The 26096-nt window shown below is 41.3% G+C and overlaps 1 protein-coding gene across 1 annotated transcript; it reads left to right on the top strand.

The window, feature by feature from the left end:
• Positions 1-145: 145 nt before the first annotated feature.
• Positions 146-17407, top strand: LOC147123088 (stanniocalcin-like). Its single transcript, XM_085965860.1, has 4 exons — positions 146-1569; positions 2495-2637; positions 9205-9413; positions 16455-17407. The coding sequence occupies exons 1-4, from the start codon at positions 1419-1421 to the stop codon at positions 16708-16710; spliced, it is 759 nt and encodes a 252-aa protein (XP_085821986.1). The 5' UTR covers positions 146-1418; the 3' UTR covers positions 16711-17407.
• The last annotated feature ends 8689 nt before the right edge of the window (positions 17408-26096 follow it).

Genomic DNA, 26096 nt, shown 5'->3' with positions numbered 1-26096 from the left:
GGGAAGCGTAAGCTTTCTTTGGAGGTAACGCGCGCGTAGGTACGCCCTGTAACTTTCGAGTGCATACCCATAAGCACACGCGATGACAGACAGATAGACAGACAGACAGATAGACAGACAGAATGACAGAAGTACCGATTTATATATATAGATTTGTATACAGAATCCCATGGTAATTGTTTATATTGCAAGTTTGTATTATGAGTGTTAACATAAAGTGTGACAGGAAGTAACGTTTGTGGGCCGGAAATAAAAGCCATGCATAAGATTTTTTTATATATGGTAGTGGTAAAGTTTTCATCTCGCTAATGAATGCTGGTTTCTATAAAGAAGAACTTGCATTTCTATAGCACCTCAGCCTATCCTCGGAGCATCTCAATGTGTTTCACACCCAATGAATTCTATCAAAATAATTCATATAAACAAACACGATCTTGGTCACTCATCTGTCCCCAAAATTATTTAATCTTAACGCATTATTTTAAGGTTGGGATTTGCTAGTAATTATCTCAACGCAATCACAGATTCTCCAGCTTGTATATTCAGACCTTCCAACGCGAGGAAAATACTTTATGAGCATAACAGTAATGGTGAGAGATGTACTCAATTTTGTATAACAGAGAGGGGGGAATGTCCCAAAGCGCTTCACAGAGGCTTGATCAAAAAAAACAAAGAAACCGACCGTGGATCCAGGGACTGCTTTACCCCAAGGGCTGTCCCAAAATCTTCGTTTATTCAGTTTCATACAAGTTAGGTGTACATGTAAACACGGGCTATTGTTTCGACAGGCGGAGTGAAGCTAAAAGGTTTCAATTGAAATCGAGAAAAGAGAAAAACAAAATACATCGCAGTTGCACCTCATAAAATTCCTGAGTGGGCACCGCAGGGCCTGGCGCGCATAGTCAATACAGAAAATCATATTATTAATTTGATAAGTTTCCTTTATATTTTGCTTTGGGTGTTAATTAGCTGTGCCCCTCTTAAAAGGGGGTATTTTGTTATATCTTTTTTGTTGATGACACTGGGGCAACCCAGTATTCCCTTAAGGGTCTTAATTAAAAGAGGCATAACATTCCTGAAAAGGCATGCAAGCCAGTGTCATCCTTCGGGATCATTTAGAAAAGGCATAAAATTCCGGGGGGCACGTGTAAATGTGATTGTTCTGTTGATGACGCTGATTTTTTTAAAGGTATAAAACAACTCACCTTGGCCGCCAATCTAAGCGACAGTTGTTCCTGGCTGGGATTTGCTGCTAGTGTCTCTAGCGGTGATTTCGCCTTCTCTCTTCCTCGCTCTATTTCGAGTCCCCCTCCCACCTTTCCTCACGTGATTTAAAACAATTTTTTTTTATTAAAGAAGCCTAATCTTAACCTGCTGCCGCTTCAAGGCGTTCAGAGGTTGCCAGCCTTGCCGTGGAGATGGAGGGTTGTCTTTCGCTGCTGCTCTTACTTCTCCGATTTCAGGTCGTTGCTGGCGAGCTTACGGATGTGACTGAGTCGGTCGAGGAGAGACGTTCCGGCGGCGGGAGCGCTGCCCAGGGGAAGGAGCGACTATGCGCGCAGCGTGCAGGTGAGCTCCTGGGGGTAGAGCAGGAGGGAGAAAGCTCGGGCTGCTGGAGAGGACGACTAACGTGGGTTAAGAGGGGGAGAGGACGCTGAATGGTGGGCTAGACAATCTACTTAATCGGCGCTACCACTTTTGCGTCAGTGCTCCAGTGTTTCTGCAGGTTTAGGAAAATCTGGTTTACTTGTAATTGTCCTGTTTCTCCCCCCTCCCCCCCCCCCCTCTTCTGTCCTCTCCTCGCCGTTTTCTCCTTTGCCTGCCCGCCTTTCATTTCATTTTACTATTTAGCGCTTAACATCGTGAGCCTATTTCTCTATTTAGAGTGCTTCCTTAACTTCAGTAAACTCTTTATTCCATTTTCTCATTAAATATGAGAAGACTTGTTGCATACAGTGGCGTGATAATCACATTCCTTTTCTCTCCAGTTTTGAAGAAGGGTCAAACCCGAAACGTCAACTCAAATTTCTCTCCACGGATGTTGCCTGACTTGCTGAGTTTTTCCAGCATTTTCTGTTGTTATATCACATTCCTATACCCGCATGATGGCTCTGCTGATTTGAGGCTGAACCGGCCTGATTAGTGTCGCTCGTTTGTGGCACAAATTAACTCAATTAATATTTGTATGTTTCGGTAGACACCACTTAACGTTACCGATGCTGAAGTCAAGTACTTCCTAGTTGTGATCTAACAATGTCTAGATTTACATAACTATCTTTGACGTATGTTGTCCTGGAAGATACAAATTCAAATGTTTGTATGGGAGATTAAAAAACTTGATTAAAAATGACTTGGTAATCACACTATCTGCAGTTCAGGTCTTTCTATAAGTTGCTTATTTGTACAAAATGCACCTTTTGGCATCCTACCATTGAGACTTGTACTATTACTCTTCAAATAATTTAGCAACTAATATGCTTTCTATTTCCATCAGTTGAAATAAATAACTGCTTGCACAATGCTCCAGATGTGGGATGTGATGCTTTTGAATGTTTGGAAAACAGCACCTGTGAACTACATAACTTGTATGATATCTGCAGACTCTTTCTTCAGAATGCAGGAAATTTTTACTCCCAGGTAATGGCTATTTTTAAAACTTTGTTCAAATTTTAAGATTGTGATTTCCTTAATGCAGATGGCATGATCTTTAACTTTTTTTTTTTTTTTGGGACAGGGTCCAGTTGAACCAAGTTAGCCCTATTATGATTGGGCTTTTTAGGAGGAATATTACAACTTGCAAGTGTTTGGATTTATGGTACAAGGAAGTGAACTGAAGCAGTAGTTCAATGACTATGCTAATTTCAATAACATGGTACATGCTGCTAGTCCACCTTGTACTCTATGAAATAGGAGTCGGTGCAGGCTTTTGGGGTTGCTCAGCCATTCAATAAGGTCATGGCTGATCTACCTCGGCTCCACACTATGCTACATCCCTTAGATAGCCAAAAATCGATTGGTCAGTCTTGCAAATTCTCAATGAGCATCAACAGTGCTCTATGGTAGAGAATGCAAAGATTCACAACCCTTTTGAGTGACGATTTCTCCCTCAGTCCTAAATGCTGACTCCTTATGAGATTGACCTAGTTGTAGACTCCCCAGCCAGGGGAAACATCTCCTCAGCATCTACCCTGTAAAGAATTTTGTTTGACTGAGATCACCTCTCATTCATCTGAACTTGAATATAGGCCTAGTCTACTCAATTTCTCCTCATAGAATAATCCCATCAGTCTAGTGAACCTTTGCACTGCCCCTAAGGCAAATATATCTCCTTGGGTAAGACCAGAACTCTACACAGTACTCCAGGTGTGGTCTCACCAAGGCCTTGTACAACTGTAGTAAAATTTCTTTTACTCAAATCCTTTGTAATAAAGGCTAACATACCATTTGCTTTCCTAATTGCTTGCTGTACCTGCATGTTGACTGTGTACAAGAACACCCAGGTCTCAATACCAGCATTTCCCAGTTTCTCTATTTATTTAAAAATATTTTGCTTTTCTATTTCCATCCAAGTGGATAACTTCACACTTCTCCATTATATTCCATTGTCATGTTCTTGCCCACTCACTTAACTTTGCCCATTTACCAGAAGAAATATTCCCATTGACTGACTGGTTCTGAGGTGTTGTCAATTGGCCCTGTGCAGACTATTAAATGGTTGTGTGCAAAATGGAAAAATAAGTGCTCATGCACTTCAGCTAGAGATTGGCATATAATGTTTGCACCCAAATAAGCCTTTAGTCCAACACCTTTCCTATGGATTAACTTCAGGGACTGACTGTACCTTTCACTGGAAGGAAGAAAACCGTGTGTGTATATAAAGAACTTCAGAATGCCCACAAAGACTTGGTTTTGAGTCTTGGGAGTTTATGGAAAAATTGCATAGCCAAACTATGAAATGATTTTCTAGGCATCTGGTGGAATACTGTCCACTTGGTATCCTTGTGGCAGGGGCTATTGAAGCTTTGTAAAGGGTGCATTAATTCCCTGTTGCAATTACCCAGGTTGGTGAGTCAATTTTAAAAAAGCTTAGCCTATTTGACAAGCAGATAAAATCATGGAACTAGATTGTTTATGGACCAATTATTTCCTAACTCTAGGTTAGAGGACCAGGGTCACACTTGCAAGGGCAGAACTAGGTTGGAATAGGGGTGGACCTGTAGAATAGGTTGCCAGCTTGTGCAGTGAACACTACTGTGTTCCTTCAAGAGATTAACCTATTCCTGGAAAGTAGAGGTCACCTTTGGAAGAGGTAGGCATCCTGTAATCAGTCAGTGATCTCTTGGAGCAGTTTCAATTACCTAAGCTTTTATAGATGTGAAGAGAAAAAGATTGAAGTCAAGTGTAGGTCCCTTGCAGTCAGAATCAGGGGAATTTATAATGGGGAACAAAGAAATGGCAGAACCAAAATATATCTATTTATAATTGGTCAAAGGAGGACACAAATAACCTCCCAGAGATGTTGGGGAACATAGAGTCTGAAAGGGAGGAACTGAAAGAAATCAGTTTGTAGGGAAATGGTGTTAAGGAAATTGATGGATTGAAGGCTGATAAATCCCCAGGACCTGATACTCTACATCCTAGGTACTTAAGGAAGTGGCCCTAGAAATAGTAGATGCATTGCTGATCATCTTCCAACATTCGATGGAATCTGGAACAGTACCCATGGATTGGAGGGTAGCTAATGTTACCCCACTATTCAGAAAAGGTGGTAGGGAGAAAATGGGGAATTACAGACCGGTAAGCCTGATGTTGGTAGTGGGGAAAATGCTAGAGTCCATTATAAAAGATGTAATAGCAGAGCACTTGGAAAACAGTGACCAGATCGGACAGTCGATATGGATTTACAAAGGGTAAATCATCTACTGGAATTTTGAGGATGTAACTGGTAAAATAAAGGCGAACCAGTGGATGTGGTGTATTTGGACTTTCGGGAGGCTTTCGATAAGGTCCTGCATAGGGGATTAGTGTGTAAAGTTAAGGCACATGGGATTGGGGGCAAGGTATTGACTTGGATAGAGAACTGGTTGGCAGACAAAGCAGAGTTGGAATAAACGGGTCACTTTCCGAGTGGCAGGCAGTGACTGGGGTACCGCAGGGATCGGTCCTTGGACCTCAGCTATTCACAATCTATATTAATGATCTAGACCAGGATGACAAAGCTGGGTGGGTGTGTGTGCTGTGAGGAGGATGCTGAGAAACTCCAGGATGATTTGGACAGGTTGGGTGATTGGGCAGAAGCATAGCAGATGCAATATAACGTGGATAAATGAGGTTATCCACTTTGGTACCAAAAACAGGAAGGCAGATTATTTGAATGGCAATAGATTGGGAGAAGGAAATGCAACGAGACCTGGGTGCCCTTGTGCACCAGTTGCTGAAGGTAAGCATGCAGGTGCAGCAGGTGGTTAAGAAAGCAAATGGTATGTTGACCTTTGTAGTGAGAGGGTTTGAGTACAGGAACAAGCATGTCTTGCTGCAGTTGTACAGGGCCTTGGTGAGACCACATCTTGAGTATTGTGTGCAGTTTTGGTCGCTTATCTGAGGAAGGATGTTCTTGCCATGGAAGGAGTTCAGTGAAGATTCACCAGGCTGATACATGGGATGGCAGGAATGACTTATGAGGAGAGATTGTCAATTGGGCTTCTACTTGCTGGAGTTTAGAAGAATGAGGGAATCTCATCGAAACTTATAACATTCTAACAGGACTAGACAGACTAGATGCAAGAAGGATGTTCCCGATGGTCAGAGTCCAGAACCAGCGGTCACAGTCTGGATAAAGGGTAGGCCATTTAGGACAAATGAGGAGTTATTTCTTCACCCAGAGTGGTGAACCTGTGGAATTCTCTACCACAAGGCAATAGAGGCCAATTCATTAAATATATTCAAGGAGTTGGATATATTTCTCAAAGCTAAAGGGGTATGGGGAGAAAGCAGGGACCGGGTACTGAATTTGGCTGATCGGCCATGATCGCATTGAATGGCAGAGCAGGCTCAAGGGGCCGAATGGCCTGCTCCTGCTCCTATCTTCTATATTTCTAAAGGAACCAGAAGAATTTTCCAAATTTTGTCCCCTAATTTTCTTGGGTTTATATTGTCAAGATTCTGGGTGGGCAGGAAATATCATTATGCATAAGGTATCACTACTATATGGAACACGTTAGGGCTTCCTGCCTGTCACTTGTGTATAAATCCAGCATCTTGTCAAGATGGATATACATGTAAATGCTCTGGTGCTATTCTTGCATATGAAGGTTGATCAAAAATGGCAGGACTACAATCTTTTTCCCCTTTATCTGTGGAAAAAGGACTCTACTTTTGGAATTGTTTCTTTAACCCTTCTAACAATAACCAAGTAGTGAAGTTTCCTATTATCTTATAAATTTTTATAATCCTGCTCTAATGTAATCTTTTTGGGTTGTTGTAATTGTGTATCTGATGTTTGTGCTACATAAACTTTATGCCTCTTGAAGCTTAACCTGGACATATCTCTGCCACATAGGCATGAGGTGGTCCAGCTACATCACTGGCATATAGTACTGCCACAATCAAAATTTTAATACAAATTGAACTTTTAAATGGGTGTTAATTTTAAGCTAAAGGATCAAGCCACATCTTGAATCAAATGTCAATCAAACAAAACATGTATAACTTCATACAATTTAAAATGGCTGTTCCCAGCATGAGCAGCTGCTCTTCACCGTTGTATAGATTCAATAGATTGATTTTTAAATTACTCAAGTGTTCATGTTTTCTAGTATTTATAATCAAGGCAGAAATTTTGACTAGGTTAGATTTAAAGTGTGTAGCTCTTAACCAGATTTTCATTAGTTTCTCCAAAAGCAATGAAAAGCAAATACCTTGCAGTTATATAAACACTCAGAACACCTTTACATGTAACAAAGATGGACAGTGAGCAAGCAAAAGTTTGGCTTGGTGGGTGTGGCATGAGACCAATGTCATAACTTTGAGGGGTAGCAAAGTGAGTTTAGATACAAATGCTTCCTTAAGGGTAAATTAAGCCATGGAGGGATTTGTCACACTGCTTGTCTGCCATCCAGTACTAGAAATTTCCTCAAATATTGGAAAGACCAAAGCAATTGTCATTGGTCCCTGCTGCAAACTGTTCCCTAGGCACCAACTCCATCCTCTCGCTGTTGAGGTTGAACCAGACCATTCACAACCCTGATATCTTGATGCCAAGATGAGCTTCCAACCACATCTGTTCCAAGACCACCTACTGCCACTTGCATAATATTGCCTGACTCCTCCCCTGCCTTGGCACCTCTACTGCTGAACCCTTCATCCATACCTTGTTCCCTCTAGACTCATGTGTTCCTGGCTGGCCTCACAGCTTCCACCCTACTTAAACTTGAGCTCATCCAAAACTTTGCCCATATCCTAACTTGCACCTAACTCTTGCCTTTGCCCATCATCCCTGTGTTCACTGACCTATTTTGGTTCCTGGTCCAGCAACTCATGAATTTTAAAATTCACTTTGTTTTCAAATCCCTCCATAGCCTTGCCCCTCCTATCTCAACTCTTACAACCCTTTGTGGCTTCTATGCTTCTCCAATTCTAGCCTCTTGCAATCTCCAATTTTAATCACTCCTCCATTGGTGGCTGTGCATTCAGCTGCCTAGGCCCTACACTGAGATTTCCTCCTTAAATCTCTGCTTCTCTACCCCCTCTCCTATTAACACTCCTTAAAACCTGCCTTTTTGACCAAGCTTTTGGTCATCTGTCCTAATCAGCTTGTGTGGTTTGGTGTCAAATTTTAACACTAGTGTTTCAGGACCTTTTTATTGCATTAAAGCTGCTTTATAAATGATGGTTGTAAGGATGAGTATCTAGATATTGGCAGCAGTGTAGCTGGGTGAAGTCACAATTGTCAACCTTGACTTTGAGAACTGGAACATCTGCAAGGAGACATTTGCAAAATTGATTTTTGATGTGATTCAACAGCAGTGGGGTAACCTTGTAGATTTTTGCATGTCCTGTCTTTAATCTGTTGACACACTGTCCCTAGCTTGCAGCAAGATTGGCAGAAACTTGGTAGTATGAAGTACAGGAACATCCTGGATGTCATCTTTCATATCCTTTCCTGCCTCTATGGGAAAGTGATTAGTGCTTAGATGGGTATGTTCATCTGTGATGACATGGCTGAAATCTAACTTGCTGCCTGGAGGATCATGGATGTGAGCTTGTTGTACTTACTGATTTCTTGATGTAGGAGTGATAGGGAAATTAAGACTGATTTCCCTTTTCCCCCCAGATGTTGTAAAAAATATAGGCATGTTAAACATTTAGCTTCTGACAACTGGTTCTCATTCTGTTTGAATGTAATTCTCTAAATGGCAACATTCCCAAGCTGCACGGCACAGCCACATCAATCAGGAGGTCCAGCACCAGCCGCTCACCGGCTGTTGCTGGACGATACTGCGCACGTGTGGCTGGGCAGCAAATTTAAAGGGACTGCACACAGTTAGAGGGAACATTGAGTGCAGCTTGTGCTTGCTGTCTCCAAATGGGGTTGATACCACCTTGGCTTTTTTTGGGAATGTAGCTGCTGCTAACTTGCACTTTTGGAGATTTGGTGCACCCATGTGTGCAATTGAAGTGGGTCTTCAGCATGTCAAATTTAGGGGTACTGGATTTAGCTTCCCAACATAAAGGCCAAGGTTTCTGCTTTGGGTGTGCACCACAAATTGTACTAGTTTGCTCACTTGCATATCAAATGTAAAATCTTTCATGAATCAACAAATCAAATTCAAAGTTACACTAATATTCCTTGATTGGAGTGGTAACCTGTTGCAGCTTTAATACAACTAGGTTATCACAAAGCATTTTTAATCAACCTAGTCCCCACCTGATTTTAAATTTTTAAACTCTACCATTTGTTATATTGGTGTACAGTAGTTAGTTTCTTAATTTATTAACATTTTAAAAGGTGCCTATTGCCCTTGCACCCAAAACCCAGCTTGATCAAGAGCCTCCAGACCTGCAAATGGGTGCAATTAGCAGAAACACTCAATGGCAATTGATTTGAGCTTGGCATAGCCTCTTTAGTGGGTGAGGTCAACTTTGCCATAATAATTAAGTGGTGCATTAGTTTGTTTGGTAAAGTGCACTTTCCCCCCCTTCTAGGGAAAGCAATTTATCAAGGATTTCCTGAAGTGTAATGCTATTGGTATTAAATCCAGATTCAGCTGCAGTATTTGCAGATGTCCTGCAATACAAGAGATCCTTTCTGAACTGCAAGAGGCTTGTTACCAGAAGCATGACATCTGTGCTGTAGCAAATAACAATGTAGATGCTTTTGCAGAAATGATTGATCTACATATGCTATTAAATGGGTAAGTACACATTGGGTTGTCTGGCTTGGATTTTTAAAATTTGTTACACTTGCTATTAAGGTATGCAAGAAAGCTGTAATGCTTGGATTATGTAAGATTGTACTGAATTGTCTTGCAGTTACACCTGCCTTTTTTCTGCACTGTACTTAATCAGCCTTTTAGTATTGCATGCTGATTTTTAAAGCTGTTTCACAATTGGTTTTGACAGGCTTATATTTTATTTGATGCCAAACATTTTACTGGTCCTAGTCAGGCATACTGTCTAAAGGAATTAATAGAAAACAAGAGAATGGCACAAAGTGTAAAAAGGCTGCTGTTTTAATTTTAAAAATTCAGATACAGGCTGAAAGAAGCCTTCAGTAAAAGGATTCAATCACTGACCTTCAGTTCTGTAAAGGGAGTGGGGTCTATACTGAACACATGTTCTAGCTTAACTGAATAGTTGGCCAGTTAGCCCCTCCAGCCATGATCTTACTGAAGGTGTGACCTAACTCCATATACCTGCCTTTGTCCCATATCCCTTAATTGTTTGTTAACAAATCTATCCACCTGACAACTGATCTAGCATCAACTGCCATTTGCCCCATATCCCTTAATTGCTTTAGTTAACATCTATCCATCTGACAACTGATCTAGCATCAACTGCCATTTGCAGAGAATGCCAAACTGTAGAAGTGTTTCCTAATTTCCCTCCTGAAAGATCTAGCTCTAGCTAACTTGTAGGCTATGCTCCCCCACAGCAAAAATAGCTTCTCGTCTACCCTCAGTTCCCCTTAATATTTTAAACTTCAATCAAATCATTCCTTAACTTTCTAAATCCCATGAATACAACCCTAGTTTGTGTAATCTCTCCTTTAACCCTTGGAGTACAAATAATTCTAGTAAACCTACACTGCAAGGCCAATAGGTGCACCAATGACGGCAGTGCGCCAGCTGTGCTCCTAAGGGCTTTGATTAGCTGTAATAACATCCACCCCCCCCCCCGCCCAGGATTACATTAACCCTTTTGATTGTTCTGTACTGTCCATGACTTTATAGGGAATAGGAAACTCTGACATTTGATTGCTGAAAGCCAATGTGTATAATAGTGATACCAGTTTGTCCCATTTTGAACAAAATCTAGCAAAACTATACTAGTCAATCCTGGAAGACTAGTGATATGGCATGTAAAAATTGGATTACTAGTCAGCCCCAGTATCCTGTACAATCTAAAGTTTGTCCACTAACAAATTATTTTAATAGTGCCCTTCATGAATTAGGAATTGAGAAATGTAATCTCTCTCTATTTGCATCAGCAATATTAACATTAGGTAATGCTGTATCCTTAAAGCAATGATTTTTTAACTAGGATGCTTTCACAACCAGGTCATACAAATATAGACAATGCTCCAAGTCTGGCAGCATCTGTGGAAAGTTAAAATTTCAAGTCTGACTTTTGTAGTTGTAGCAGGGTTTAAGTAAGGAAAGGGTGGGGGAGTAAGGCAGGAGTGATAAATGACAAAAGGATGAGTGCAAGGCAAAATTAGGTGGAAATGGGTCTCCAGGAGGAGCTGTAAATAACAGCAGAGCCATTACCAGCACCTGTTGTCCAAAAATATAGGAGCAGTGGCTATGATTTGAAATTGTTGAGTCCAGAAACCTCACCTTCCCAATGAAACAGCAATTTACTTGTACTTTTAATATACTGTGTTTGCTGCTCATGATATGGTCGCCTACATTGGGGAGATCAAACAGATTGGATGATCACTTTGAACAACTCTAGTCCACAAGCATGACCCTAAGATTCTGGTTGCTTGTCATTTTAATTCTGACCTTTCTGTCCTCGGCCTCCTACACTATTCCAATGATGCTCAACAAACAGCACCATTCAATTAGGCACATTACAGCCTTCTGGACTCCATTGCATTCACTTTCAGATCATTAACCACTGCTCACTTTTGGACAGCAGGTGTTGGTAATGATTCTGCTGTTGGCATTACAAGTCCTAGACCCAACTTTTTGTTGTATTACCACCCCATTTTTGCCTTTTACTTATCACTTTAATCACTCCTGCCTTCCACTTATCTCTGACATTCCCTTACTCTTTCCTCTTCTCCCCTGCCTCTACTTAAACTGTTGCATCTAACATTTTCCAGTTCTGACAAGGTCAGACCTGAAACATTAAGTTTCTCAGATACTGCCTGGCCTGTGTTTTCAGCATCTGCAGTATTTTGCCATTCATACAAAAATGGAGGCAATTTGAACAAAGCTCTTGTCTACAAAACTGTCACAATACATTATAACTGCTAAAACAGTGTCCAATTTTGGTTTCTTTACATGGTGGGTGATGGAAGCCTTGGAAAAGGTTCAGAGGAAGGCCACTAGTTTGATGCATAGGCTCTTCAAACCAAACCAGATGGACTAGGACACAGCATTAAGTTTCAAACAGAACTAGTTTAGATGCTGGAGGGTATGTCTCAATTGTCAACCTCTGGAACAAGTTGCCAGCACATGCAATGAATATGGACTTGATTTCCAAAGGAGCTGGACAGTGCCTCATTGGCCAACCTATCAGCAGTGCATTGGGGGTTGTTACCCAGCTGCTGTGGCTTCCTGGAATTTGGTCAGTTTGAGTGAGGAATTGCCTAGATTTTATTGCATAGGTGGCTGGTGGTGGACTGAAATTGCAGAATACTAGTATAGGACAGCTATTGCCTGTACTCTGCAGCAACAAAACTACTGGACAATGCCAGCAGTTTTTAAATGCCCAATAATCCATGTGCAAGAGTTGGAGCTCTGCCATTGCATTGGGGGGACTTTAATTTTGAATAAATTCAACACTCTTTAAAGACAACCAGCTGCTTTCCAGCAGATAATGAGCTGAGGCAAATACTGCAAAGCAGCAATGACTGCAAAAATGCTCAATTGAAATGACAAACTTGATTTATGAGCCAATGAATTCAGCTTTGATGGAATTTGAATCTAAGTTTGCATATTCTAAATCAACCTGAAGATTTGTCCCATTGTTCTAGTTGGCATTTCAGTTTTTTTGATGAGTACTTGGCATGTTGAGCTTTCAATTGCAGTATATTCCTTGTAGTGTAATTTGAATTTCTAAAACTCCTATGCTGTTTTAAATTGCTTAATTCTGCCTATTTTATTTGGGGGGGGGGGGGGGGTGGTGTGTGAAGACTGATTGTTAACAGGAGTGAACAGTAAAACTGGCTGTCTGGAATGCTCCAGTGTTCCTTAAATGATGCACCCTCTTTCTGAGCTTGGAACTGCAGTGAATCTTGAGCTGTTTAATAAATGGCATGACTTTTGGCTAGATAAGTAGCGGCAACCAAGTATGGAATTTTAAAAACTAAAGGCTTTATATAGCACCTTTTCACAACCACCAGATGTCTCGAGTGCTTTACAGCCAATGAAGTACTTTTGGAGTGCAGTTACTATTGTAATATGGCAGCCAATTTACACAGCAAGCTCACAAACAGCAATGTGATAATACCAGAATCTTTTGCTATGTTGATTGAGGGATAAATATTGGCCAGGACACCAGGAATAACTCCCCTGCTCTTCAAAATCATGCCATGGATCTTTTTTTTACCTGAGCAGATGGGGCCTCTGTTTCATGTCTTATCCAAAAGATGGCACCTCCGAGTGCAGCACTCCCACTGCACTGGAGCGTCAGCCTAGATTTGTGCTTGTTCCTGGTGTGGGACTTGAACCTACAATCTTCTGACTGAGTGCTAACCACTGAGCCACAGCTGATGCAGTAGAGGCATGTACCCACATGTCATGGATGTATTACTGAGGTGATTAACTATTGCCAACTTCATGAAGTGCTCTAGTCCCCTGTATTGCACATCTACCATGATCCATCAGCTTTGCTTTGTTGCAAGGGCAGCAAGCCTGTATTGCAGCTAGTTGATTATTTTCTAGATTCTTTGCCAGTGACTTCAAGCAGTAAGTATGAACCACAGTGGTTGTATTGATAGCCAATTTGAAGTGTGCTCTCTGCAGTAAAGGAGGAATGAGAATGTTTCCTACTAATGTTACAGTAAATTTAAGCTGTTACAGAATTGTACAAGTGTAATGTACCTTTTGTGAATTCTTGTACTGATCCATGGTGATGAATGTTGGTGCACTATTCATTCTCATTTCTCACCCAATGCCATTGTTGAGCCTTCCTGATCAGTATAGCATAGTTCAAAGCAGAATTAAGTTCTGGGTGTACAGAAGTCTTTGGAGGAGCAACCCTTTGCAGTTGTGATGGATTTTTGTACTGGCTGTACCAGCTGTCTTTAAAGTAGCCACCCATGGGCAGTTTGGGCTGAATTTGAAGTGAGCAGTGTATTGTGGTTTTCTCTTGCTTAGCCTTCAGTCTCCACTTCATTCAAAGTAGACTGTACAAAGGCTATAGAGAAACAAATTTATCTTTAAGCCCAAAATTATAGTTGGAAATTTCCTGTTTTAGCTGTCAAGCTTCTGTGGAAAAGGATTTGAGTGGTGTTGGCAGAGGAAATTCTATAGTGCAAAACTGAAATTGGCAACATTGCAAGGATGGCTAGTACAGGAAGTATAAAAATCCACCACTTAAGGTTGCTCTTCCAAGATTGAGGGTTATGACACCATATTGCACACTAGAAAGAGCTTTAAGTTGAATGGAATTGGAGTAGCAGCATCTGAACATTCTTGTTGCAAACACCAAATCAGTAATGAGATTCTATTGCAGAGGCTTATTTATACACTGCCTCTTACCATTTCAATTGGCCATCTTGCTGATATGTGGAGTATGTTGTAAGTCACCATTATGCCTTTAAATTTTCTTGGAGAAAGAGGTAGTGTTAAGCTTGCAACTCCTTGCATTGCATGATTGTGGTCCTGCACTTTGCAGCTCAATCACCATACAAATAAACTTGTCATAGTCTCAACTACAGCACAAAGTAACTTGCCTTTATAATTAGTTGCTATATCTACACAGAAATGTAAAGCTTGCAGGATTCTTGAATGTGGTTTTCTCTGCACTAGTAAATATTTTGGCATGCCTTGGTCTTTGGTTGTTACTGGGCCAATGATCCAAGCCAATCTAAACTGTGTAGGAAAGACCACTGACTAACTTCTAGTTCAAAAGGGGGTTGGGAGTGCTGACAGTGGAAAGAAAACTAGACTTTTTTTTTTTTTCAGCATATGCAGGAATGAAATACTAGGTTACACTTGCATAATGGTCTTGGGTCTGTAGCGGCCAGTGTACAAAATTAACATTAGTCCTTGATCAGATGTAGTGCAACAGCCTATTCCTTTGACAGAATTAATCAGTGTAACTTCTGACCTACAAGATGGGAAATAATTCATTGAGGCAAGCTGGATGCTGCTGTTGGATTAAGGCCTGTGGCATTTGGAGTCTGGGGCCATTGTAAATAGTATATAAGGATTCAAATCTAGCTAAGCATCTCCAATGCCAGTGCTTAACTTTTCAATTTTGACATGGGCTTCTATTGCAGATTGTGCAATCTTGGCATATGCAAATTTAATGTAGAGGTTGGGGGTCCCAATAGTGGGCTTCAAGTGGTATGGAAAAGGGGAAGTAGACTACTGACCAATTTAGCTGAAAAGTTAGCACATGCAGGATGCAAAGTAGTGGATGAAGTAGTAGAGAAATTATGCATTTTTTCAACAGTATATTGGAGTCCAGAGTGATTTGCAGCCACTTGTGGTTTTTAAAATCTGCCTTGTGCTCTTGCTGAATTTGTCTCCTCCCTTCCTGTCCCGGTCTGTGGGACTTTGTATTGGAGTTAAAAATGCCAGTGTATGATTTCCAACTCTATTTCCACCTCTAGTGAGAATAGTTACAAGATATAGCATGAGTATGACAGACCTGCTTGGAAGGAATGGGTGACTTTGGACCTATGGTTCCCAAAGCTCTTCACTGGGGTTTTGTCATGGCTGTCTCTGTAGACCAATTGAGTGCTATGAATTGTCAACAATGATGGCAGGAGAGTTCATTGTTCCAGATGGTGTTGAGCATCTTGGTGTTGTGGCTGCATCCATCCAGGTGATTATTCCTTCACACTCTTTGAACCTTGTAGATAGAGGCCAGAGCCACTTATGGCCAAGTTCCCTACCTCTGCCCTGTCCTCATAACCATGGCTGATCCAGTTTTAGTGATGGTGGGGGGTTCCAGTGATGGCAGTGCTGTTACAGGTCAGGAGGTGGTTGGCTTTTTTTCCTGGTGGGTCACTGCCCTTTTATACATGGTGCAAATATGACTTGTCAGCCAAAGCCTGGATGTCCAGGTCCTATTGAAGGCTGGTATGGGTGTTTCTTGGTGGAGTTGTGAATGGTGCTGCACACTAGCATCAATGAACAGCTCCACTTGTGACCTGAGGATGTAATTGAAGCTGCCAAGGATGCTTGAGGAAAACCTAGTGATCTGGGACTGCTGCCATCTTCCTGCATATTGGGTATGACTGCTGCTGCCACCTGAACTTTCCCATTGACTTCAATTTTATTAGGGCTCCTTGGTGCCATGATCAATAATGCTGCTGTGGTGTTGGACAGCTATACTTGCCTGTGCTTCCATTTTAATGTCTGTGGTTTGGGAGCAGGCCTTCTAGAGGACCCTATGGGAATGTTGTCTGACTACTTTCAACTGTTTAATTTGAAATTTAATGAATCAAGACTGTGGGTTATAACTAGTTTCTGATGTAAATTTCAACAGCTGCTTCCACATATAAATGCCTTGAATTACCTATGAGGGGATCCTGTTTCTTGAAGTGAGTACTAACATGCCAGATATTTATTATTTCTACCCCTCTTCAAAGTGGTGAATGTATTGCAAGCAGCTGGGTAGCTCAAGTAAGCAGAGTTGCACTGGTTTTTCTGGAGCAGATTTTGCCATTGGTTAGAAATGGCAGCACTAAATCTAGTGGTGCAAGAACCACTGCACTATACCTTCCAATAGACCATTGTGTACTTGAGTATATAGTTAAATGCAGTGCAAAGAATTTTATTTTCAAAGAATGTGATTTGTAAACTTGGCTGTCATTCTTTTTTAAACAGGGCATACTTGGAATTTGTAAAAGTGTTATTTGACTGTGATGCTGGTATTGCTGATGGCATAAAGAGAAGTATACAGTCTCGCTTTGGTCCAAAGCTTGGTATTTTGAGGCGAATGTTACAGGATGATTCCTGCAGCATAGCTGAGAAAGTGACATTAGGTGAAAATCCAACGCTAGGCTCTACTATGGAACCCCAGAAGGTCAGAAGAAGTGATGATGATACATCTAGAGATGAACATTGGCATCAAAACCAATGAGCTTGGATATGTATTTCTGTAATTGTGTACATTTCTATATTTACCAGCTAAATGTACAGTTAGTGCTTGTTAGTGATTTGTTAACATCTGTATTCCAGCACCTACCTGTCCCCCTCCCCAGGCATCAACCATTGCTGTTGTACACAATAGTTCAAATTTCAGTTTTATTTCCTTAAGTGTAATGGCAAAAGGCAATTTCACAACTATGTTGGAATGCTCCTTGATTACTTGCTGTAAAGTACTAATCTTGAAAGGAGGGGATTTAAAAATGTACTGGGGGGATTCCTAGGAGCTTGGCATCTATCTTAATCCTTAATGCCAATTAACATTTGTCTGGGACAGAACATTCAGTACCCAGGTGGCATTGAATGTTCTAGTCTAGCATGCCCCATTTGAGATGGACTAAATTATGCCAAGTGCTTATTGATGGAGGCTCATTGCTATCAGCTGAGTGAATCAATTGTCAACACAACCACACTTCTCAGGTTGCAAGTAGCAGTTTCTCAGTAGGAGCAGCACTATTTTCCAAACTTTAAGCTTGCAGTTTTTCCCTAGAGGCATTTTATGTAAATACTGGCAACATGCTAAATATAAAATGTTGAGCTGGCTTGTTTTTGTTTTTAATGTTTCTTTGAAATTTAAAATAATCTTGTATGCAACATATTGTTCCTGCATAATAAATTTTCAGGAGTTGTAACATGTTTTTCAACCTGGTTTTCTTAAACTTCTGTATTTAACTATTTTAAATAGTGTCAAATACAAGGAGTAAAACTTAAAGGGTCATATCCTCAATGAAATGACTTCAGTGAAATGGCTTAGCCAGTATAATCTTTAAAGATAGCCAAACTGAAATCCGTTTCCAATTTAGTATTTGTAGCCAAATGCAGTAATGTTAGAACAGTTGGGTTATAAAATGTGACAGCTATCCTATACTGTACTTAAGCACATGGGATTACATATGGAGATTTATATGCCCTTTCACTGCTCACGATCATAGTCCTTCACACAAGCATGCTTTATACAAAAATTGCCATTGCATTTAAGTGTGCAGATAAGAATTGAGGCCTAGAACTTCCAGTATACCGCAAACCAGTTGTCCCACCATGGGCTGCAGTTAGCAGCCACCTGAATTCAGAGTGTGGGAGGCAGCACCAGCAGTGCTAAACTTACCAGCAACCATTTGGCCAGTACTACTGAATCTCCTGCTGAATGTAGTATCCCTGAAGCAAGAACAGCATGATCTTAAAGCAAGCCTGTCATTTTGGCTAGCAATCAGCCCCTTAAAGGGGAGCTGCCTTCTAAAATGGGAAATTTCAAAAGGCTTTTTTTTAGCCCTTGGTGTGCAACTGCCTTGTGAATAAAAATAAATTTCAAGCTGAACTGCCTTCTGCACCTTTTTTTATATTTTTTTTTATATATATATATATATATATATATATATATAAAAAAGTAAATGATGCACAAACAATAGCTCAAGCCAGGGAAAGGCTATCCAGGGTTTTGCAAGTAGCACTCTTTGTGCAGGGGGTCAACACTACAAGAGGTCCTCTACCCACAGGACCAGATCAGAGGCCATCACTTCCAGCAGTGTTGCCCCATTACCTGGCTCCAGTGCCCGAAGAAGCTTCCTGCCCTTGGACCTGTGGCCAAGGTCAGTGAATGCATCTACAAAAGCCATTTCCTACCAACTGCACCATAAACAATTCCCCCACCCCACTCCAAATCATCACTCGCCTACAACCAATCTGTACCAACAAGGGTCATTTCCCTTTCCTAGCCTTGCATCACCCCCTTGGAGAGAGTGCACACCATTCTTGGCAGGAAAATGGCTGATCTCTTGGCTAGCAGCAGGACTGAAAGGACACAATGCTGTTTTCGAGTTAGCCTCCTTCACATGCACCTCTTGCTTTCTCACCACTCCTTGTGCCTTCCTCATTTCATACACCCAAGAAATAGTCTGCCCAGCCAGTGGTTGACTAAGGCGTTAAGAATAAACACTGGTACTCAATTTGGCACCACCAGCTCCTCGATTGTCCTGCAAGGCCATGTTCCTTCCCACCCTAAAAGTCAGCAGTCCAGTGGCTGCTGACTTAGGGTGGGAAGGAACATGGCCTTGCAGGACAATCGAGGAGCTGGTGGTGCCAAATTGAGTACCAGTGTTTCAGTGGGATAGGCAAAGGTGTGCACAAGTTTCTATGGGAATGCATAAGGGTAATTAGTTGATTTCTTGATGTCATTGGATGGATAGATGTATAAAATTGTATTGCAAAGTTTTGCTTTTTGGTGGCTTTTATTTCAGCATTTCTCTCTCCCCTCGGATGCTGCCTGACCTGGTGAGTATTTCCAGCAATTGACTGCATCTCTGCACACTCCCTTTTCTGAGCATGCTTAGGATCCAGCATTAAAGTTAGTGACCAGGTTGAAGTTTACAGATGTGACATGCTCTGCTAACGCTATGGCCTTTACCAAAGTAGCCGCTGAATCCTGCACCAGCAGCCGCCTTTTTGCAAAACCGCCCTTAACTGCGCTAAACCGTCGAACCTAATTTTTAGGAACAAAGGCCTTGATTCCCAAAAGCCCAATAGCAACTACCTAAATTTTCAATATCTCTTCACTTTCAAAGTTGTCTAATTGAATGCATTTATGCTGTTTACTTTGGCAACCTTCATCAGTAGCTCATTCCACCCTTTAGATTAATGTTTTGCCTGAGTTCCCATAATGTAATTTAACTTGTCTCCTGGTCTTTGATATCTGTAGGTACTAAGGATAATTTATTATGGTTAGAGGCAAAGTAAAGCTTCCAATCTGCCTCACCTTGGAATAGCACCATGGCTGCAATGGTATGATATTTTACAATTTCCCTTCATGGAAATCCTGTGGTTTGTGTGCCAATTTGTGTAACCAGTAATGAGTATACTGATTTCCCTGCTAAAGTGAGTATGTGTAGGTCCCTTTTGAGAATGTTGCAGAATTCATGAATATTTAACATGTAAATTTGAGTACTTCACAATCTACAGTAGGTTATAAAATGCTGTGGTCAGTAAGAGATTTGATACAATTTAGAGATCTGAATCAATTGGGTGATGGACCAAGGAATGGGAACTGGATTTTAATGACTGCAGCTTTGCACATTGGAACTTCAGAAGTGTGATGAACCACTGAGTTTCCAATCAATGTGAAACTTTGAGGGCTAACCAAATAGCTGGACACTTGTCAAGGAAATGTTTTAGTTGTAACCAGATAACCTAGTCTTGTTGCTCTGAATAGAAGAAAGGAACTTTCTTTAGGTGAACATTAGACCTCAACAGTGGAAAGGAGATGGAGGAAATTATAGACCAATTTTTTTTTTTTTTTTTTTTAAATGAAGGAACAAGATTATAATGGGCTGCTACTCAATGCAGTATTTTGGATGGGAGGTTTCTACAATGTATCCAGGACTGCTGTTTAAATCAGTTTTTGTTCAGTCCAACAAGGAAAGAGGCCGTTCTAGAATTGAGGCTAGTAGATAAATGTAAGATTAGCGCAACATCTCTGAAATGGCAAACATAGTTAGGCTCAATATTAAAATTGAAAAGGAACAGTCAAAGTACTTGACCAGTGAAAAATGGAACTGGGCCAGGTGAGACTATTCAAGCAATGGGAAACTTTCAATTCAAACAAGAGATGGTGAGATACAAAAAGCATATGACTGATCCAGCAAAAGCTGGAGTTCTGTGGATGAGCAGAGAAATGAGTGGCAATAACACCTGGAGGCACATCAAATCCATAGTGATGCAGCATAGAAGGTGCCCATTTGGCCCATCATGCTTGTGCTGGCTCTTGAAAGAGCTGTCCAATTAGTTCCCCTCCCCTGCTCTTTCCCTATAGTACTGTTTTTTAATCCTTCAAATATTTATCCAATTCCATTTTCAAAGTTGTTATTGAATCTGCTTCCACATTTTAGGCAGTGCATTCTAGATCACAAATCACTAGTTTGGAGGGGAGGGAAGTTGTTAATCTTGCCAATTACCTTTTTAAATCTATAGCCTTTGGTTACTGACCCTTCTACCACTGGATACAGTTTCTCTAATCTATCGAAGCCATTCATTGTTTTGAATGCCTATCAAATCTCCTCCTTTGAGCAGAGACAGTTAACAACCCACATAACTGAAGTCCCTCATCCCAGTCTAGTAAATCTCTTCTGCACCTTCTCTAAGCCCTTGATATCGTTCCCAAGTGTACTTCTTAGGCAGTCCCTCCAGACCAAGGATGACTTACTTCCACATTAAAAATGAGTTCACAGGTGACTGAGTCCAATGCGGGACCGACAGTCTCTGTCACAGGTGGGGCAGATGGTGGTTGAAGGGGTGGGTGGGGTGTTTGGGTTGACATGTGCTCCCTGCACTTGGCTTCCGCTTGCTCCCGGCAAAGAGACTCTGTTGGCACCTTCCACTTCGTGCGGTCTTGGGCCAGGGATTCCCAGGTGTCGGTGGGGATGTTACGTTTTTTCAAGGAGGCTTTGAGGGTGTCCTTGAAGCGTTTCCTCTGCCCACCTGGGGCTTTCTTGCCATGCCGGAGCTCAGTAGAGTGCTTGTTTTGGGAGTCTCGTATCGTGCATGCGGACGATGTGGCCCATCCTTCGGAGCTGATCAAGCGTGGTCAAAGCTCTGATGCTGAGGATGTTGACCTGAGCAAGAACACGGACGGTGGTGTGCCTATCCTGCCAATGGATTTGCAGGATCTTGCAGAGGCAGCGTTAGTGGTACCTCCAGTGCTTTGAGGTGCCTGCTGTACATAGTCCATGTCTCTGAAGCATACAGCAGTGCGGGTATCACTGCTGCTCTGTAGACCATGAGTTTAGTGCTGGGTTTGAGGTCCTAGTCTTCAAATGCTCTTCCTCAGGCAATGAAGGCTGCACTGGCACACTGAAGGCAGTGTTGGACTTCGTCATCGTCTGCCCAAGTTTAGTGCCCAGAATTGAACACACTGCTCCAGCTGAAGCCTAACTAGTGTTGTATAATTGTTTAACATCACCTTGCCTTTGTACTCTATTCCTTTTTATGAATAATAAGGATCCCATGTGCTTAAACAGCCATCTCAACTTATCCTACCACCTTCAAAGATTTGTGTGCATACACCCCAGGTGTCTCTGTTCCTGCACTCCCTTTCATCATTTAGTTTATATTGTTCCTCCTCATTCCACCAAAATGTATCACTTGAACTGGTTTGGGAGCAGCCTCCAAGGCGAAAGGATAAATAGGGTGGTCACAAGGACTTTAAACTAGTGTAAATGAAGGCAGGCTTGGAAATTGCAGTACAAATAGTTTGAAAACCAACAAAAGGGAAGAGATGTAGTGCAGCAGTCATGTAAGGGGAAAACTAAGAGGTAAAGTGATTAAACCAGGAGAGAGAAATAAGAAATGAGTAAAATATCAAGAGCTGAAGGACAGGCTGGGGTGTGTGGCCCAAATAAGCATTCTTTATACAAATGCATGAAGTATAAGGAATAAATTGAATAAACTGCAGGTGCAAATTCAACTTGGAGGGTATGACATAGTAGCCATTACTGAGACATAGCTGCAAGATGGTCAGGACTGGGAACTAAATATACCAGGTTATAAGGTCTACAGGACAAGTAGGGAAAATGGCAGAGGGGGAGGAGTAGCCTTAGCGATCAATGATAAGAGGATTTAAAGAGAAGTAAGCAGCCAGTGCTGAACTAATAAATAGGAAAGGATCTAAGACTAGTGGGAGTTGTGTATAGGCTCAGTGGTAGCAGCTAGATTGTATAAATGCAGAGATTAGACAAGCATGTAGCAAAAGCAGTGATTTTTAATGGGGGATTTTAACTTTCATATAGATTGGGATAAGCAGACTAGCACCTCAAAGGTCGTGAATTTCATTTTTTTTTCCACATGTCCTAGAGGCAACAAGGGAGCATGCCATTAGATTTAGTAATGAGTAATGAGCCAGATTTAGTTAACCGCCTAACTGTGCGTGAACATTTATCCAATAATGATCATAACATGATTGAGTTCAACGTAGTGTTTGAAAGGGAGAAACACAAAACAGCTACTAAGATTCTAGTCTTGGGTAAGGCTGACTTCAATGGGATGAGGCAGAGACTGTCCACAATAAACTGGGAAAATCTGTTAATGGTTAAAACGACAAGATCAGTGGGAGATGTTTAGGACTGATACGGAACCTATTTATACCCGAGGGGCAAGAGCTTTACTTGCCCCAAAAAAACAGCCATGGGCAACTAAAGAGGTAAGGGACAGCATAAAACTAAAGGACCGTGCATATATAAAAAAATAGTGCAAATCCTGGCGAATGGGAAAGATACAAAGAACAGCAAAGGGTCACAAAACAAAGATCTAAACGGGATTATGAAAAGAAACTTGCAAGAGACATAATCAATACAAAGAATTTTTAGTTACATTAGGAAAAAGAGGGTGGTCAAGAGCAATTTTGGCCCCATAAACTAATAGTGGTGATATTGTCTGATGTGGAAATGATGGACATGTTGAATAATTACTTTACATCAGTATTTACAGAAGAGGATAGCATGCTGGAAATCCCAAAGGAACTAATTGAATTGGGGACAGGGACTCAATAAAATTAACGTAAGTAAAATAATAGTCATGAAGAAAATAATGGCACTGAAGTGACAAATCCCCAGGGCTAGATGGTTTCTATGCCAGGGTTTTAAAGGAAGTAGATGAGCACATTGCAAATGCCCTAACTATAATCTTCCAAAGTTCTCTAGATTCAAGAACCGTCCCTTTTTAGATTGGAAAATTGTGCATGTCACTTTGCTTTTTAAGATTGGCGAGAGGGAAACCAGGGAATTATAGACGAGTTCGCTTAACATCTGTAGTCAGGGAATTGCTAGAGTTTATAATTAAGGATAGGATGACTGAACACCTTGCAAATTTTCAGTTGATCAGAGAGCCAGAATGGATTTGTGAAAGGTAGGTCATGCCTGACAAAACTGATTGAATTTTTGGGAGAGGTGACTAAAGTAGTGGACAGAGGAATGTCTATCGTTGTTTATATGGACTTCCATAGGCATTTGATAAAGTCCCACAGAAGAGACTGTTATCTAAGGTAGAAGCCCATGCAATTGAGGGCAAATAATTGGCTGAGTGGCAGGAGACAGTGATAATGGGTAGTTAATCAAATTGGCAGGATGTGACTATTGGTGTCCCACAGGGATCTGTGTTGGGGCCTCAACTATTCACTATTTATTAATGACTTAGATGGCATAGAAAGTCTTTTATCCAAATTTGTCAATGACACAAAGATAGGCAGTGTAGATGAAAGCATAAAATTACAAAGGGATATTGATAGATTAAATAAATGGGCAAAACTGTGGCAAATGGATTTCAATGTAAGCAAATGTGAGGTCATTGACTTTGGACCTAAAATGGATAGAACAGGGTATTTTCTAAATGGTGAAAAACTAAACAGTGGATGTCTAAAGTGGCTTGGGAGTTCAGGTACATAGATCCTTAAAATGTCATGAACAGGTGCAGAAATTAATCAAAGGCTAATGGAATGCTGGCCTTTATATCTAGAGAAGTAGAGTATAAGGGGGTCGAAGTTATGCTGCAGCTATAGAAAACCCTGGTTAGACCACACCTGGAGTACTGTGAGCAGTTCTGGGCACCACACCTTAGGAAGGATATATTGGCCTTGGAGGGAGTGCAGTGTAGGTTTACCAAAATGATACCTGGACTTCAAGGGTTAAGTTACAAGGAGAGATTACACAAATTAGGGTTGTATTCCCTAGAATTTAGAAGGTTAAGAGGTGATCTGATCGAATTTTTCAGGATATTCAGGGGAACAGATAGGGTAGATAGAGAAACTATTTCCACTGGTTGGGGATTCTAGGACAAGGGGGCATAATCAAAAAATTAGAGCCAGACCTTTCAGGAATGAAATTAGGAAATACTTCTACATGCGAAGGGTGGTAGAAGTTTGGTCCTCTTATGCAAATGGCAATTGATGCTAGAATTGTTAATTTTAAATTGGAGATTGATAGCTTTTTGTTAACTGTAGGTATTAATGGATATAGGCTAAAGGCAGGTATATGGAGTTAGATCGCAGATCAGCCATGATCTCATTGAATGGTGGAACAGGCTCGAGGGGATGAATGTTCTACTCCTGTTCCTATGTTGCTATGTTTCTATGCAATATAAACAAAGTGCTGGAAATAGTCAGCAAGTCGGACAGCATCTGTGGAGAGAGAAATAGAGCCAACGTTTTGGGTCTGTGACCTTTCGTCAGAACTAGAAATTGTTAGATGCAACAGGTTTTAAACAAGTAGAGGCCGGGAAAGGGGAGGAAAGAACAAAAGGGCAGTCTATGATGAAGTGAGAGGCATAGAATCATAAAAATTTATGGCACATAAGGCCATTCGACCCATGTCTGTGCTGGCCGTAAAGGAGCAATCCTGCCAAATCCCTTTTTTTCCAGCTCTTGGTCCGTAGCCTTGTAGGGTACGGCACTTCCAATGCATATCCAAATACTTTTTAAATGTGATGAGGGTTCCTGCCTCTACCACCCTTTCAGGCAGTGAGTTCCAGACCCCCCCCACCACCCTCTGGGTGGAAAGAATTTCTCAACTCCCCCCCCCTAATTATTGACCTCTCTGCAAGGGGAATTAGGTCCCCCCTATCCACTCTATCTAGGCCCCTCATAATTTTATACACTTCAATCAAGTGTCCCCTCGGCCTCCTCTGTTCCAAAGAAAACAACTCCAGCCTATCCAATCTTTCCTTAAAGCTAAAAGTTTTCAGTCCCGGCAACATTCTTGTAAATCTCCTCTGTTCCCCCCTCTAGTGCAATCACATCTTTCCTGTAATGTGCTGACCAGAACTGTACGTAGTACTCTAGCTGTGACCTAACTAATGTTTTATACAGTTCAAGCATAAGCTCCCTGCTCTTGTATTCTATGCCTCGGCTAATGAAGGAAAGTATCCCATATCCCTTCTTAACCACCTTATCTACCTGTTCTGCTACCTTCAGGGATCTGTGGTCCTGCACTCCAAGGTCCCTCTGTTCCTCTACACTCCTCAGTGTTCTAACATTTATAGTGTATTCCCTTGCCTTGTTGGCCCTTCCCAAATGCATTACCTCACACTTCTCTGGATTGAAATCCATTTGCCATTTTTCTACCCACTTGACCAGTCCATTGATACCTTCCTGCAGTCTACAGCATTCTTTCTCACTCAACCACACAGCCAATTTTTGTATCATCTGCAAACTTCTTAATCATGCCCCCTTCACTGAAGTCTAAATCATTGATATATACCACAAAAAGCAAGGGACCTCGTACTGAGCTCTGCAGAACCACACTGGAAACCGCTTTCCAGTCACATACACATCTGTTAACCAATACC

This window comes from Somniosus microcephalus, chromosome 2, assembly GCF_052327205.1.
Source record: "Somniosus microcephalus isolate GS21.2 chromosome 2, FLI_Smic_1.0, whole genome shotgun sequence".
Classification (NCBI taxonomy): Eukaryota; Metazoa; Chordata; class Chondrichthyes; order Squaliformes; family Somniosidae; genus Somniosus; species Somniosus microcephalus.
Note: the sequence above shows the minus strand (reverse complement) of the source record. Positions and strands in the feature narration are given on the sequence as shown.

Coding starts and splice junctions, on each gene's coding strand:
- LOC147123088 (XM_085965860.1), top strand. CDS start 1,419: ATGGAGGGTTGTCTTTCGCTGCTGCTCTTACTTCTCCGATTTCAGGTC. Junction 1,570..2,494: donor ACTATGCGCGCAGCGTGCAG/GTGAGCTCCTGG, acceptor TATTTCCATCAG/TTGAAATAAATAACTGCTTG. Junction 9,414..16,454: donor CTACATATGCTATTAAATGG/GTAAGTACACAT, acceptor TTTTTTAAACAG/GGCATACTTGGAATTTGTAA.